This window comes from Equus przewalskii, chromosome 14, assembly GCF_037783145.1.
Source record: "Equus przewalskii isolate Varuska chromosome 14, EquPr2, whole genome shotgun sequence".
NCBI classification, from domain to species: domain Eukaryota; kingdom Metazoa; phylum Chordata; class Mammalia; order Perissodactyla; family Equidae; genus Equus; species Equus przewalskii.
Genome location: NC_091844.1, coordinates 71,149,255 through 71,166,592, shown reverse-complemented (window position 1 = coordinate 71,166,592; position 17,338 = coordinate 71,149,255). Strand labels below are relative to the sequence as shown.

Sequence of the window (17,338 nt, the reverse complement as noted above, 5' to 3'; positions counted from 1 at the left end):
TCATTTCTTTTTTTATTTTTTTTTAAACGTGGGAGGGTAAATCTGTTCCCTGTTACTCTATCTTGTCTGAAAGTGGAAGTTCTCATCCTAGCCAATATTTCTTCCAAAGTTTTTTTCTACTCCATTCTTTTATTTATCACTTCTGCAACTCCAGTTACCCACTTGCTGAAACTTTTGCTATTGTCTCCTAAGTCACTGCAGCTCTATTATTTTCCAGTCTTTTTTCTCTCTGTTTTCAGATTGGATAATTTCTAATGATCTGTATTCAAGTTCACTGACTCTTTTTATGTCATCTCTAATCTGGTATTAAGACCATTGAAGTTTGCTTTTTAAATTTAAGAACTGTATTTTCCACTTGGTTCTTTTTTATATTCTCTCTCTGCTGAGATTTTCTATCCAGTCATTATGAGAATATTTTCCTTTAAGCAGAGCTATAATAGTTGACCTAAAATGTTTGCTAATTCCAACATATGGGCCATCTCAGAGTTTGTCTCTATTGATTGCCTTTCTCTTAAGTATGGGTCACATTTTCCTGTTTCTTTGTGTGTCACGTAATGTTAGACTATATTTTGGCCATTATGAATGATACGTTGTAAAGGTTCTGGATTCTGTTATGTTCCTCTAAAGAATATCAAGCTTTTGTTTTAGTAGGCAGTTAACTTGACTGAACTCAAACTCCAAACTTTGTCTCTCCTGTAGTTGGCAGCAGGTGAAATCACTGTTTAGTCTTTTTTAGCTTTAGCTGGGCTGCGTGGAGTCTGCCTTGTGCATACATAGTTCAAGGGTCTGCTGGAGATTTGGTAAGAGTTTATTTGCAGAATTCGTGGTATCCCTTCTATGGCTTTCTCCTTTCATGTATTTCTTCTCTCATTTTCTAGCTCCTATAGTTGCCCTGAACTTGGTCGTCTAATTCTTGAATCTGTAAAACTGCATGTTTCTGAGTTTGAGCTACCTCCTTTAGTTCTCACTGAGACCTGCTCTCAGACCAAAGCCCATAAAAAACTGAAAGCTTTCCCAGTGCTATTCTCTTTTTTCAAATGTTGACTACCCTCTAGTTTCTCCCTGCTTTTGGTCAGTCTCTAGTGTCTTCAGATTATTGTTTTTCATATTTTTGTCTAGAATATTAATTAAGTACCCTTCTTGGTTTTGAGAACAACAGATTTGCCAGGAAGAGCAACTACATGAGGCAAAAAGAACAAAGAAAATGAATTTGGAGTTAGACACATTTGAAGTTGTTTTATTTTTTATTCTATTTTTTTTGGTGAGGAAGATTGGCCCTGAGCTAACACCTGTCGCCAATCCACCTCTTTTTGCTTGAGGAAGGCTGGCCCTCAGCTAACATCTGTGCCAGTCTTCCTCTATTTTGTATGTGGGTTGCTGTTACAGCATGGCTTTGATGAGTGGTGTAGGTCTGTGCCTGGGATCTGAATCCGTGAACCCTGGGCAGCCAAAGCAGAGTGCGCCTAACTTAACCACTATGCCACCAGGGCGGCCCCTACATTTGAGCTTAAATTCTGGCTCAGTGCAGAATTTTCTAGGCTTCCAGTTGTTGCTTAACTCCCAAGAGCCTTAATTTCCTTGGGTGTTAATGAGGAATGTTAGTGCTTAGATTTTGAGATTTTTGCTTATCTGTTCTGGAAACAAGAGTAGTGGAACTGAAGACAAAGACAACTACTTCCAATGACAGTTAATTTGAGAATATTTTATTTTTGTGTAACTATGAGAGGATTTCAAAGGCCTATCAAAAATGTCTCCCACTCTGGGAATCTTTTAAATTTTAATTTAATCATTTTTTCAGTGTGGTAAAATGTATATAGCATAAAATCTGCTATTTTAAATTATTCTTAAGTGTACAATTCAGTGACATTAATTACATTCACATGTATGCTAGAAATTAACCTCTTCTATTTTCTGGCAGATATTTAATTGTTGAAGATTTGTTATGAATATGGAAAAAATTAATGTTATGAACTATTTCCTGAAGATTGTGTTGTTTAAAATCTGAAAATGTGATTCGTATATAAAAATTTATTATTAATATTTGATAGCTATTATGACTAAATGAATTAAAATACAGGCCTGATTACATCTATTTTAACCCATAAAGGTAAAAGCATTTTATAGGAAGTGAAAAACAATGGGTTCTCCCTACCACGTGACTCTGGGCAAGTCTTATGACCATGCTTGGACTCAAAATATCTGTGATCTGAGTTATTTTTTTGCCCTAGAATGAGCTGTACCCAAAAGCAGAAAGATTCAAATACTCTTAAACAAGTACTTGATAATATGACTTGAGGTTGAAAAATTGGATTTACAGAGAACTTTCCAGGGACATGTCTGTCACATAAAATATTATGAGTCCAGGTAGTCTTAATAATTTAATTTTTTTAAGATTTGATTTGCAAAGTCTCATCCTATTATTTTAGACATTAGCTGAAGAAGATATTGATGCAGCTATTCAATCAATATTATATAGAGAAAACTACATGATTAAGGTAAGAACTGGTTACAGAATGTATCTCAATTAAAAATTAAATTTTGTTTTTCCATTTTAGATGTAATGCATCATTATAAAAATCTTAGAAAATATAGAAAATAGAAAGAATTAAAAACACTTATTAGTCCCTAGGATTAACCTTAAGAGAGCTCTGAGATTGCTTTGACTTCCTCTCTTCCTGTTCTTTGTGGGGATTCTTTCACAGATAACTTAAAAGAGTTTCTCCCTACTCATTTGTTCCTTCATCTTAGCGGGGTTTCTGTGGAGTCATTATGTATTATTAAGAGCTTTAAGAACTGTTATTGGAACACACTGGCCAGTCATTACTCAGGTATACATTGGTAACAACAAGGCTTTAGCTGTAGCAGGATGGGCATAATTATCAGACAAGACTAATGTCCATGTGAAGTACACTAAACACTGGAGTAGGTGACCTGTTTTTGTTTTTAAGAATTTCCTTCAGATTTGTTTCAAAAGGAAAGGTACTGTTCATTGAGTATGGTTGAACTGTACTATGAACTGAAGTTAGAGAGACTCTCTCAGGATTCTTGTTATTTTATTTTTTTCATTATGAATTTCATGTTGTTGATCCTAGTAGTCACATTATTTCATTTGCTAGATGAAAGGAGAATGAGAAGTTTTGGTGGGAATTATTTGGTTTATAGTCTAAATCAAGCATTTTCTTTGCAGACTACTTGCTATTTGGACCAGGTTGTGCTACACTTCTGCCTCTTTACTCTTGTCTTTTTTTTTTCTGCATAGAATATTTTCTTCTTCATTCTCTGTCATCCCTTCTCTTCCTAGATAACTCATTCTTTAAGGCTCATCCCAAATAGCTCCCATTTTGTAAATCTTTAAAAAAAAATTTAATCATTTTTTCCCATTGTTGTAAAATATATAAAACAAAATTTGCTATTTTTAATGATTTTTTTTTTTGAGGAAGATTAGCCCTGAGCTAACATCTGCTGCCAATCTTCCTCTTTTTGCTGAGGAAGACTGGCCCCGAGCTAACATCCATGTCCATTTTCCTCTACTTTATATGTGGGACGCCTACCACAGCATGGCTTGCCAAGAGGTGCCATGTCCGCACCTGGGATCCAAACCGGTGAACCCTGGGCCGCCGAAGCGGAACCTGTGCACTTAAGCGCTGCGCCACCAGGCCAGCCCCTAAATATATATCTTGCTATATTCTCCTTCTTTCTATTGTTTTGTGGATTTGTTTTGTAGTCTGTCCCTCCAGGGGGAGCAGGCATGTTGTTTAATTTATCTGTATATTCTTTGTTTCCAGTTTAGTGTGTATCACACAGTGGAAGCCAAATAAATGACTGAAGTAATGAATGACTTTGTCGGTCATTGTTAGGAATATAAATGAAATTTAAATTTTAGAACAAGAGAGCTTTAAGGTAATATATTTGTCTTTTCTATCATTGTTTACTAGGAACTAGATAAGTATTTACAACATCATAACTTCTTAAATGCAAGAAGAAAAGAGATATTATATAAAAGATGGGTTGACCATGTGGCAGATCCTCTCCAGAAGAAAATTATAGAAAAAGTTTGTTCACATAAGAAGATTAAGAAAAGGAGACAAGAGGAATTAGATGGTTTTTTAAAACATGTAAATAAAAAGGTACTAAGAGATCATTTGAAACTGTTTTCAGTTGGTTTAAAAACTATAGTTATCTTTGTTTATTTATGATCATCCAAACAGCCTGCCCCTCCCCACTCTATATATGTGTAAGCTGTACTCTGTTATAGCATATACTATTCTTAAATCCAGGGTGTGTGGAGAGGGTGGAGGAGGAGGATTAGGTCGGGATTTAGGTGTGTACATTAGAATAATTTTTCTTTGTTTTTCCCATGTAATTATTCATTTTATATACCTATTAAGAAATTTTGGACTTTAGGTTCAGGATATATATATATATTTTTTTGTTGTTCTGGAACTCTATTTACAAAGCTATAAAATATGTCTGTTCTAGCATTTTAAAGAGATCTAAGATGTTCGATTAGTAAGCGTTTAAAAACAAATTCACAAATCTTTTAGTGTTCTAACATTCTTTATTAAAATCTTGCAAATTTTAAGTAAATTTCTTGTATCACTATAATATTTATTACTTGAATACATTAAATTTAACTTCAAATAAATTTGGTCTTCCCTTCCCTTTTGCCTTTGTCAGTGATGCCATTTCAAAGCACAAGAATGGAACTATGTGCTTGACTCTTGAGTTCTGTTATGTTCAAAATTAATTGTGTACCTCTTGTTCTTATATGTGGTTTTATTTCCTTCCTATAGGGAAATGCATTTATAGAGCATTATGATCCAAAAGAGTATGATCCTTTTTATACAAGAAAAGAGGACCCAAATTTTCTGAAGGTAGGATAGATTTTTATTTAACTTTGGTATTATGTGGTTGGTTTTTTTGAGGAGCCCTAATATATAAGTTGTCCTTTAGTGATTCCCTAAGAATGCAGTAACATCTTAAGAATAGTTTCCCATCTCCATATCTTAGAAAGGAACAAAAAAGCCAAAGTCTAATCTAAATTAAATCTCTGTAAAATTTGCAAATACTGTGTAATAACTGGGTAATAGGTAACATTTAAAAATTTCATAGACTTCTAATTTGTTACAGAAGTAATACATTTTCATGATAAATGAGAAAATGAATTTTAAGTAAAGAATAAAAGAAACACTCACAATTCCATTATCCAGAATGAACTCATTAACATTCTTGTTTCTCCTTCAAAACTTTTTTTCTATATGTAGGTGTATATGCACATTTTTATTTTACAGGAATGGGATTACACTCTACATTAGGTTTTATATTCTGCTTTTTTCCCTCTCAATAGTTTATGATTTGCTTCTTTCTTTGGTCAATAAGTTTAAATACATCATTTTAATCATTGCATGGTATTCTATTATTAATAGCAGTTAACTTGCACTGAGGGCTTAACCCAACATTAGGACTTCTTCTTTTCATTTTATTTCATCTTCACTGCTACCATGTGAGGTAATTTACAGATGAGGCAGGTGAGGCACAGATAGGTTAAGTTACTTGTTCAACGTCACACAACTGTAAATAGCAGAGCAGAGATGTGTTTCTGATCATATGTAGTATCTTGCTGTAACATCATTATCTTTTACATATTCCCTATTTTGAATATCTAGGTTGTTTTTGACCTATTGCTGTTATAAATGACATTATGATGAACATTCCTGTAACTATTTATTAACTTTTTCCTTAGGGTAAGTTGCTAGAAGTCGAATTGCTAAGTTAAAGGCTATGCATGATTTCGATTCATATAGCCAAATTGTCCTCAAGAATGGTTGTATAAATTTGCGCCCCCACCAGCATCCATTTTTCCACACATTTGCTAATAGTAGATATTATTAAACAAAATAATATCCCTGAGTCATAGACCAACCTTGAGTCATTGACATTTTAAACTGCTGGCATTTGCAGGCAAAGCAGGTCCATTTTTTTTGCCAAATTGGGGTGTGTGTACGTGCTATTTTCCCTATTTTTATAGGTGAGAGTTAAACTGAGAGTTTAGAGTCAGAGCCTTAGATATACTAACTAGTACTATAGCTAGTAAGAGGCAGAATTGGGATTTGAAACCAGATCTTTTTGATACTGAAATTCCATTCTGTTCTTTTACCATGCTGCCTTTCTAAGCTGACAGGTGACCTCTAAGCTAAGTTGAGCACTTGGAAATTATAGCAGCAGTTCTCAAAGTGAGGTGAATAGACCTTTGAGAGCCCCGAACCCCTTTTAGGGGGTCCATTAGGCCAAAGCTTTTCATAATAGTGCCAAATATTATTTTCCTTTTTTATTGTGTCAACATTTGCTTTGATGGTGCAAAAGCAATGGTAGGTAAAACTGCCGGTGCCATAGAACAACTTAAGTCAGTGTCACCAAATTGTAATGATGGTCATATTTTCATTGGCATGCACTCATAGTAAAAAAAAAAATTCCAGTTTCACTTCAGAATGTCCTTGATCAAACAGTAAAAATTATTAATTTTATTAAATCTTGCTTTTTGAGTATACATCTTTTTAATATTCTGTATGATGAAATGGGTAGTATGGAAAGAACACTTCTGCATACTGAAATACAGTACAATTGTTTGAATTGGTTGATTTTTTTTCATGGAACACTATTTTTAATGGAAAGAATGACTGACAAACTATGGTTAAGTCTTGGGTATTTGGCAGACATTTTCTGGAAAATTAATGAAGTGAGTCTGTTACTTCAAGAAAAACAACTGATAATATTTGTTACCAATGATAAAAATGTGAGCTTTTAAGCAAAGAATTCTAATTTTGGAAAAATCATATTCACCATCATGAATGTGACAGTATCCTAATACACAAAGACTTTACTGATGAGATTAGTAATGATATTAATGAATGTGATTGTTGTATAATAAAATGTATTAACATTTGGAAGATCTCACGTAACTCAGTGATCCAATTTTTTCCAAACAACCAATTCATGACATGGATAAGAGATCCATTCAAAGTTCAGGATAGACCAATGGATTTTAACATAGCAGAGTTTGAATTATTTATTTATTTATTTTTTAAATTTTTATTGAGTTAGTGATAGGTTACAATCTTGCGTAATTTCAGTTGTACATTATTGTCAGTCATGTTGTAGGTGCACCCCTTCACCCTTTGTGCCCACCCCCCACCCCATCTTTCCCCTGGTAGCCACTAATCTGTTCTCTTTGTCTACATTTTTAAATTCCTCATATGAGTGGAGTCATACAGAGATTGTCGTTCTCTGTCTGGCTTATTTCACTTAACATAATTCCCTCAAGGTCCATCCATGTTGCAAATGGGACGATTTTGTTCTTTTTTATGGCTGAGTAGTATTCCATTGTATATATATACCACATCTTCTTTATCCAGTCATCTGTTGATGGGCACTTAGGTTGCTTCCACGTCTTGGCTATTGTAAATAATGCTGCAATAAACATTGGGGTGCATAGGACTTTTGGAATTGCTGACTTCAAGCTCTTTGGATAGATACCCAGTAGTGGGATAGCTGGGTCGTATGGTAGTTCTATTTTTAATTTTTTGAGGAATCTCCATACTGTTTTCCATAGTGGCTGCACCAGTTTGCATTCCCACCAGCAGCGTATGAGGGTTCCTTTTTCTCCACAACCTCTCCAACATTTGTTACTATTACTTTTAGATATTTTTGTCATTCTAATGGGTGTAAGGTGATATCTTAGTGTAGTTTTGATTTGCATTTCCCTGATGATCAGCAATGATGAACATCTTTTCATGTGCCTATTGGCCATCCATATATCTTCTTTGGAGAAATATCTGTTTGTGTCTCCACCCCATTTTTTGATCGGGTTGTTTGATTTTTTGTTGTTGAGTTGTGTGAGTTCTTTATATATTATGGATATTAGGCCTTTGTCAGATGTATGACTTGCAAATATTTTTTCCCAGTTAGTGGCTTGTTTTTTTGTTTCAGTCCTGTTTTCATTTGCCTGGAAGAAGCTTTTTAGTCTGATGAAATCCCATTTCTTTATTCTTTCTATTGTTTCCCTTCTCTGAGAAGACATGGTGTCCGAAAAGATCCTTTGAATACTGATGTCAAAGAGTGTACTGCCTCCATTTTCTTCTAGAAGCCTTATGGTTTCAGGTCTCACCTTTAGGTCTTTGATCCAGTTTGAGTTTATTTTGATGAATGGTGAGAAAGAATGGTCAATTTTCATTCTTTTACATGTGGCTTTCCAGTTTTCCCAGCACCATTTGTTGAAAAGACTTTCTTTTCTCCATTATATGCCCTCAGCTCCTTTGTCGAAGATAAGCTGTCCATAGATGTGTGGTTTTATTTCTGGGCTTTCAATTCTGTTCCATTGATCTGTGCACCTGTTTTTGTACCAGTACCATGCTGTTTTGATTACTGTAGCTTTGTAGTATGTTTTGAAGTCAGGGATTGTGATGCCTCTCATTTTGTTCTTTTTTTCTCAGGATTGCTTTAGCAATTCAGGGTCTTTTGTTGCCCCATATGAATTTTAGGATTCTTTGTTCTAATTCTGTAAAGAATGTCATTGGGAATCTGATTGAGATAGCATTGTATCTGTAGATTGCTTTAGGTACAATGGACATTTTAACTATGTTTATTCTTCTAATCCATGTACATGGAATGTCTTTCCATCTCTTTATGTCATCATCCATTTCTTTCAGAAAGGCCTTGTGATTTTGATTGTATAGGTCTTTCACTTCCTTAGTTAAATTCACCCTGTGATATTTTATTCTTTTTGTAGCGATTGTGAATGGCATTGTGTTCTTGAGTTATTTTTCTGTTAGTTCGTTATTAGAATATAGAAATGCTACTGATTTATGCAAATTGATTTTATACCCTGCAACTTTGCTGTAGTTGTTGATTACTTCTAAAAGTTTTCCAATGGATTCTTTGGGGTTTTCTATATATAAGATCATGTCGTCTGCAAACAGCGAGAGTTTCACTTCTTCCTTCCCTATTTGGATTCCTTTTATTCCTTTTTCTTGCCTGATTGCTCTGGCCAGGACCTCCAGTACTATGTTAAATAAGAGTGGTGATAGAGGGCATCCTTGTCTCGTTCCTGTTCTCAGGGGGATGGCACTCAGTTTTTGCCCATTGAATATGATGTTGGCTGTGGGTTTGTCATATATGGCCTTTATTGTGTTGAGGTAGTTCCCTTCTGTGTCCATTTTGTTAGAGTTTTTATCATAAATGGCTGTTGGATCTTGTCAAATGCTTTCTCTGCATCTATTGAGATGATCATGTGGTTTTTATTCCTCAGTTTGTTGATGTGGTGTATCACATTGATTGATTTGCGGATGTTGAACCATCCCTGTATCCCTGGTATGAATCCCACTTGATCATGATGTATGATCCTTTTGATGAATTGCGAATTCTGGTTGCCAAAATTTTGTTTAGAATTTTTGCATCTATGTTCATCAGTGATATTGGCCTGTAGTTCTCTTTTTTCGTGCTGTCCTTGTCAGGCTTAGGTATCAGCGTGATGTTGGCCTCGTAGAATGTATTAGGAAGTGTTCCATCCTCCCTAATTTTTTGGAATAGCTTGAAAAGGAGAGGTATTAAATCCTCTCTGAAAGTTTGGTAGAATTCCCCAGGAAAGCCATCTGGTCCTGGGGTTTTATTCTTTGTGATGTTTTTGATTGCTATTTCAATCTCTTTCCTTGTGATTGGGCTTATCAAATTGTCTGCTCCTTCTTGAGTGAGCTTTGGGAGATTGTAGGAGTCCAAGAATGTATCCATTTCCTCTAGGTTATCCATTATGTTGGCATATAGTTTTTCGTAGTATTCTCTTATATTCCGTTGTACTTCTGCAGAGTCTATTATTATTTCTTCTCTTTCATTTCTGATTTTGTTTATTTGAGCTTTCTCCCTTTTTTTCTTTGTAAGTCTGGCTAGGGGTTTGTCAATTTTATTTATCTTCTCAAAGAACCAGCTCTTTGTTTCATTGATCCTTTCTACTGCCTTTTTCGTTTCAATAGCATTTATTTCTGCTCTGATTTTTATTATTTCTCTCTGTCTGCTGACTTTGGGCTTTGTTCTTCTTTCTCTAATTCAGTTAGGTGTAGTTTAAGATTGCTTATTTGGGATTTTTCTTGTTTGTTAAGATGTGTCTGTATTGCAATAAATTTTCCTCTTAATACAGCTTTTGTTGTATCCCATATGAGTTGGTATGGCATGTTATCATTTTCATTTGTCTCCAGGTATTTTTTTATTTCTTCTTTAATTTCTTCAATGATCCATTGCTTGTTCAATAGCATATTGTTTAGTCTCCACATCCTTGTGCCTTTCTCAGCTTTTTTCTTGTAATTAATTTCTAGCCTTATAGCATTATGATCGGAGAAGATGCTTGTTATTATTTAAATTTTTTAAAATTTGTAGAGGCTTGCCTTGTTTCCCAACATATGGTCTATCCTTGAGAATGTTCCATGTGCACTTGCGAAGAATGTGTATTCTGCTGTTTTTGGATGAAGTGTTCTATATATGTCTATTAAGTCCAATTGTTTTAGCTTTTCATTTAGTTCCACTATTTCCTTGTTGATTTTCTGTCTGGGTGATCTGTCCATTGACGTGAATGGGGTGTTGAGGTCCCCTACTATTATTGTGTTGTCTTTAACATCTTCCTTTAGGTCTGTTGATAGTTGCTTTATGAACTTTGGTGCTCCTGTGTTGGGTGCATAGATATTTATATGCGTTATTTCTTGATAAAGTGTCAGTTTGATCATTATATATTGTCCCTCTGTGTCTCTCTTTACCTGCCTTATTTTGAAATCCGTTTTGTCTGATATAAGTATTGTGACACCTGCTTTCTTTTGTTTGCTATTAGCTTGAAGTATTGTCTTCCACCCTTTCACTCTGAGCCTGTGTTTGTCCTTGGGGCTGAGGTGTGTTTCCTGGAGGCAACAAATTGTTGGATCTTGTTATTTAATCCATTTTGCCACTCTGTGTCTTTTTATTGGAGAGTTCAATCCGTTTACATTGAGGGTGATTATTGATGCATGAGGGCTTAATGCTGTCATTCTGTGGCTCGTTATCCGGTTTTCCTGCATTTCCTTTGTTTCTCATCCTGTGTGTGTTTAGCCTACCCATTGACTTCTGCAATTCCTTATGCTGGGTTTCTTAGATTTTTCCTTATTTATGTTTTGTGTCTCTGTTTTGTTTTTTAGTTTAGTGGCTACCCTGAAGTTTGTATTTAGAATCTCGTGTATAATATAGTCCATTTTCTGTTGGTCTCTTACTTACTTGGCCTAGACTGATTTAGTCCCTTTCCTCTTCCCCTCCTAAATTATGATTTTCATCTCTTATTCCAACTCGTGTTATGAGTTTGTGGTTAGAGTGATAAGATTGTCTTTGCTTTGGTAGTTTCCTTCCCTTTATCCTAATGCTATGGTTGAATATTTGCTATCCTATTCTGGTTCTATCTGTCTCCCTACTCTGTAGTTTGTGACCCCTTTCTCCCTTTTTTTCTTTTTTCAGGTATGAGAGCCTTCTTGAGGATTTCTTGTAGTGGAGTACTTTTGGTTACAAATTCCCTTAACTTTTGTTTGTCTGGAAAAGATTTAATTTCTCCCTCATATCTGAAGGATATTTTTGCTGGATAGAGTATTCTTGGCTGAAGATTTTTATCTTTTAAAGTTTTGAATATGTCATTCCATTCTCTCCTAGCTTGTAAGGTTTCTGTAGAGAAATCCGCTGAAAGTCTGATAGGAGTTCCTTTGTAGGTTATTTTCTTCTGTCTTGCTGCCCTGAGTATTCTTTCTTTGTCTTTCATTTTTGTCATTTTTACTACTATATGCCTTGCAGTAGGTCTTTTTACATTGACAAATCTAGGAGATCTGAAAGCTGCCTCCATACACATTTCTCCCTCAATCCCTAGATTTGGGAAGTTCTCTTCTATAATTTCGTTAAGCACACTTTCTGCTCCATTTTCCTTTTCCATGCCCTCCGGAATTCTGATAATTCTTAAATTGGATTTCCTCATTGAATCTGCTATTTCTCGGAGATTCTTTTCATTTTTTTTAATTCTTAGTTCTGTTTCTTCCTCTGTCTGGAGCCATTCAGCCCGTCTGTCTTCGATTATGCTAATTTTCTCCTCTGTGGTGTCTACACATGCATTCAGGGAGTCCGTTTTCTGTTTTATCTGATTCATTGTATTTTTCATCTCTAATATTTCTGATTGATTTTTCTTTATAGTTTCTATCTCTTTTGTGAAGTAACTACAGAACTTGTTGACTTGTTTCTCTATATTTCCCTTTACTTCATTGAGTTTTTTGATGATAACTACTCTGAACTCATTTTCACTTAGTTTACCTATTTCCAAGTGCTCAGGACTTAATTCTGTGTTTTTATTGTTTTCCTTCTGGTCTGGAGCTTTTATAAATTGCTGTATGGTAGAGGAGCGGTTTTTGCATATGATAGAATTATTCGGTTGCAGTTACAGCCTGTTGCCACTAGAAGGGGGTTGAGAGGCACGCGTTCTGAGCCCTCCACCTTCAGCTGCGATGGCGGCATGCAGTGCCGGTTGGGGGAGGAGGGGCACTTTCTCTCGCATGCTGACCTGGATTCCGATCAGCTCTCGCTCTCTGGTTTCCCGGGGCCCTGGCTTGATGGGGTCCCCCAACACGAAAGCTTTCCCCCGTTAGAGGGTTTCTGCTGCATGGGCATTGGGAGTCCTGGACGATCCCACGGATGCATGACCCCTCCCCCGCTCCTTCCCTCACCCCCGGGAGACATCCCAGTCTCTATGGGATGGAGCAAAGTTCTCTCTTACCCTTTTCCAGCTCCTCCGAGGGCGGCTCCAGCCTCTCCACCCTCTGTCATTTTGCTGCTGTGGGTCTCTGACGATCTCTGTTATTATTAGAGTTATTGGCTGAAATTCAGTTGTTCTGGGTTTGGGTTGTAGTTTGGAGGCGAGAGAGTCCTGGGTCAGCTCAGTCCGCCATTTTGCTGATGTCACCCCCTGAATAATTTATTGATATGGTTTCAGATTCCACATCATAACTAACCTTTAAGAAACTACTGCTTAACAAATTTGAGTATAGTATCTAAGAATATACACAATGATCTGATAAGGTTATTAAAACAAGAGCTAAACAAGGCTGGAGGGCCGTGCTAAGAGATGTGTTGGAGTGCCTCCATTTCTTTGTAATGTGTTAAATATATATGGTGGTTAGACTGCCGTTAGTTTGTAGACACTGTATTCTTATTTCTCTGGCTAACAGTCATACATGGATGCTTAAGATAGACAGAAAAGACCTGCAACGGAGTTCTCAAAGAACTGCTTTTCTTGTAGGTTACCATCCCACCATTGCGTGATCCTTTGAAAAAGGCACAATATGACAAAGATGACGAAAAGAGAACTCTTCTTCAGTGTGAGACTGGTACTTAGTTCCTCACTGTTATATGATTTCATAATCCTAGAGCAATGAGAGTTGCATTTAAGAGTGCTAATTTAGGTTACTAATCTTCCTACAGGCAAAATATATACAATGAAAGAATTTAAAGAGGTTGAGAAGGCCAAACTGTATTCCAGATTCCCAAGAATTTCTACTTCAAGGCACTTTATGACTCCAAATGAGTGGCTTAAACTGCCGACAGTCTACATAGAAAGTGAATTTTGTAAAAGGAGCAGGTAATGGTTAATATAATAGAAATTATGAAACCTCTTGGAACTTGAAGACTTTTTTCTTGAGACAGTGATATTAATTTTGTCATAGTTATTATTTTTTTAAAATTTCATTTTTCAAAGAGAAATCTATAATTCTTGACTTTGTTCATCTATATGTAATGTTTCTTTTTTCTTGGGTGCTTTCAAGATTTTCTCTTTCTCTTTGGTTTTCATTAGCTAGACTATGATGTGTCTAGATAGGTCCCCCCCCCTCCCCATTTCTTTCTGTTTATTCTACTTAGGGTTCTCAGAGATTCTTGTACCTGTGGTTTGATGTCTTTCATTATTTTGGGGGAAATTCTATGGCGTTATCACTTCAAATATTTCTTATGCCCCATTCTTTCTGTTTTTTTTTCTTCTGAGACACAAATTATATGTATGTTAGATCATTTGTATTGTTCCATACTTCTGTAGCTCTTCAATACTCTGTTCTTTTTGAAAGAAGTTTTTTTCTACTTGTATTTCAGCTGGACAATTTCTACTGACCTATCTTTAGTTGACTGACTCTTTCCTCAGCTGTGTTCCATCTATTTATCAGTGCATCAAATGAATCTTTCCTTGGCTCTGTCCCATACTGAAGAACCCATCAGAGGAATTTTTCATCTCTGATGAGATTTTTATTTTTAGCATTTCCATTTGATTTTTTTTCCACATAGTTTTCATTTCTCCTGAAGTTCTCCTGCTGTTCATACATGTTGTTCACCTTTCCAGTAGATTCTTTAACATATTTCTCATAGTTATTTTAAATTCCCTATCTGATAACTCCAACATTAGGGTCATTTCTGAATCTGGTTCTGTTGTTTGCTTTATCTCTTGACAATGGGTTATTTTGTCTTACTTTTTTTTTTTGCATGTCTTATAATTTTTGATTAAATGTCAGATATTTGAGGTTATTTTGTCTTGCTTTTTTGGGCATGTCTTGTGATTTCTGACTGAATGCCAGGCATTAGAGGTAAAAGAACAGTATAGACTGAGTATTTATGTCTAGAAATGGATATGCCTCTTCTTCTGTCTTGCATTAGTGTGGAGAATTGGGCTTATCTAGTTGGAAGCTGAGCTGGGCTTAGGTCTTATTATTGTTATTGTTACCTTCAGTGCACCACAGGCTTCAAATGCCTCTAGTGGTGGGCTGCTGTTACCCTGTGTTTATGGGGGGGGTCTCGGGTGCCCAGAGGGGTTTTCTCAAGTGGTCCTCCTTCCCCTCTTTTTGGCTATTCCTGCAAGCCTGCATCACAGAGGTGAAGGGGGCTCTCTCTGTGCTCTTGCTTCATCACCAAAAGTATACTGCTGTTGCTTGTTGCTAGGCTTACAGCATGGGCAGAGGAATGTTCTCTGCTTTCCTTTCCAGCTTCAGTTTTAGGCAAGCTCTATGTGCTTGGGCCTCAGGAGCAGGGCTTCCTTAGAGTTCCTTTCTCTTCTGCCTGGGGCAGCCAAACTCTATCTTGTATCTGTGGTTGTTCCTAGATGGTAGTTTCCTGTCCTTCTTCAATAGTAGCAGAACTCTGCTTGGTTTAGGTATAAGATTCTAGACCCAGGGTAGTTTCTTGCCCCTTCCCCTGGGACAGAGGACTTCTGCTTTTATCCCTATCCTAGTAGCAGTGGATCCTTGCCTCTGTCCTGGGTGTAGGAGGATTTCCCACCCCTCCTCCAGAGGCAGACAGGTTTTGCTTTTACTCCTCTCTCAGAAGCAGTAGATCTTTGTGTATTGTCCTATGGGAAAAAGAGTTTGCTTCCCTTCCCCCAGCAGCTTAGGCTTTTGCTTTGTAGGTGGGCAGGGTCCAGGGAAGTGGGTAGGACACTGCACTTGTTTATCTTTGCCACAGATGGGGGCTGTCTCAGATTTTCTGCCCTGTGCCTAATCTTTCTTGTTAGTTCCTAGTGCAGGCCCATGGAGAAGAGCTTGCACTTGAGTGGAAACACTTCTTGTATGAGGGCTCCCCAGCTATTCCAAAGTGACATGCTAGCCGACACTTGGCCTTTAAGGAGTCATTAAAATTTTGGCTGATATCTTTTGTTTTTAATTAATAGGCTTTATTTTTTAGAGCAGTTTTAGGTTTTTACAGAAAAAATTAAGCAGAAAGTACAGTTTCTATATATCTCCTCCTCCTTACTCCCCCCTGGCCAGTTTCCCCTATTATTAACATCTTGTATTAGTGTGGTACATTTGTTACAATTATGAACCAATATTGATCATTATTAATAACTAAAGTCTATAGTTTACAGTAGAGTTCACTGTTTGCGTTGTACAGTTCTGTGGATTTTGACAAATGCAAAATGTCATGTATCCACCATTGCAGTACCATACAGAATAGTTTCACTGACCTAAAAATCCCCTGCATTTCACCTATTCATCCCTCCCTCTCCACAAACCCCTGGCAACCGCTGATCTTTTTACTATCCTAATGAGTTAGAATCATACAGTACATTATGCTTACAATACTTTTTCAGACTGGCTTCTTTCACTTAGTAATGTGCATTTAAGGTTCCTCTAGGCCTTTTTTGTCACTTGGATAGCTCTTTTTTAAATTGCTGAATAATTTCCTATCATTGATTGTATCACAGTTTATTCATCCATTTATCTATTGACGGCATCTTGGTTGCTTCCAACTTTCGGCAGTTATGAATAAAGCTGCTATAAACATCCATGTGCAGGTTTTTGTGTGGACATGTTTTCAACCCATCTGGGTAAATACCAAGGAATGCAATTGCTGGATTGTATGGTAAAACTATGTTTAACTTTGTAAGAAACTACCAACCACCTTCCAAACTGGGTGCACCATTTTGCATCCTTACCAGTAATGAATGAGAGTTCCTGTTGCTCCACATCTTCACCAGCATTTGGTGGTGTTGGTGTTTTGGATTTTAGCCATTTTATTAGGCATGTAGCAGTATCTTGTTGTTTTAATTTGCATTTCCCTATGGACATATGATGTTGAGAACCTTTTCATATGCTTACTTGCCATCTGTGTAGTTTGTTTGGTGAGATGTCTGTTCAGATCTTTCACCCATTTAAAAATGTTTGTTTGTTTTCTAAATGTTGAGTTTTTAAGAGTTTTCTGTTTTTTGTGTTTTTTTTTGGATACAAGTCCTTTATGAGAAATGTGTTTTGTAAATACTATCTCCCAGTCTGTGGCTTTTCTTTTCATTCTCTTACAAGTGTCTTTTGCAGAGCAGAAGTTTTTTTCATTTTTTTTTGAGGAAGATTAGCCCTGAGCTAACATCTGCCACCAATCCTCCTCTTTTTGCTGAGGAAGACTGGCCCTGAGCTAACACCTGTGTCCATCTTCCTCTACTTTATATGTGGGATGCCTGCCACAGCATGGCTTGACAAGCAGTGCGTAGGCCTGCACCCAGGATCCGAACCAGCGAACCCCGGGCTGCCAAAGCAGAATGTGCAAACTTAACCACTGTGCCACTGGGCTGGCCCCCAGAGCAGAAGTTTTTAATTATTTTTTTAAAGATTGGCACCTGAGCTAACATCTGTTGCCAGTCTTCCTTTTTTTCCCCTTTCCTTCTTTTCCCCAAAGCCCCCCAGTACATAGTTGTATATTCTAGTTGTAGGTCCTTCTGGTTGTGCTATGTGGGATGCTACCTCAGCATGGCCTGATGAGCAGTGCCATGTCCGTGCCC

The 17,338-nt window shown here is 36.7% G+C and overlaps 1 protein-coding gene across 16 annotated transcripts in view; it reads left to right on the top strand.

Annotated features, from left to right (window-relative positions):
- The window catches only part of FAM228B (family with sequence similarity 228 member B), a 94,721-nt gene that overhangs the window by 54,791 nt on the left and 22,592 nt on the right, over positions 1–17,338 (top strand). For 12 of the 16 annotated variants that reach the window (XR_011526662.1, XR_011526660.1, XR_011526661.1 and 9 more), the window contains 3 exons: positions 2,427–2,495; positions 3,936–4,127; positions 4,794–4,874. Coding sequence is in view for 12 of the 16 variants with exons in the window: in XM_070574315.1 (XP_070430416.1) it covers positions 2,427–2,495; positions 3,936–4,127; positions 4,794–4,874 (342 nt within the window). In the remaining 4 variants the exon portion in view is untranslated. The remainder of the gene's footprint in view (positions 1–2,426; positions 2,496–3,935; positions 4,128–4,793; positions 4,875–17,338) is intronic. The other 4 variants (XR_011526663.1, XM_070574313.1, XM_070574309.1 and 1 more) reach the window with 1 other exon arrangement.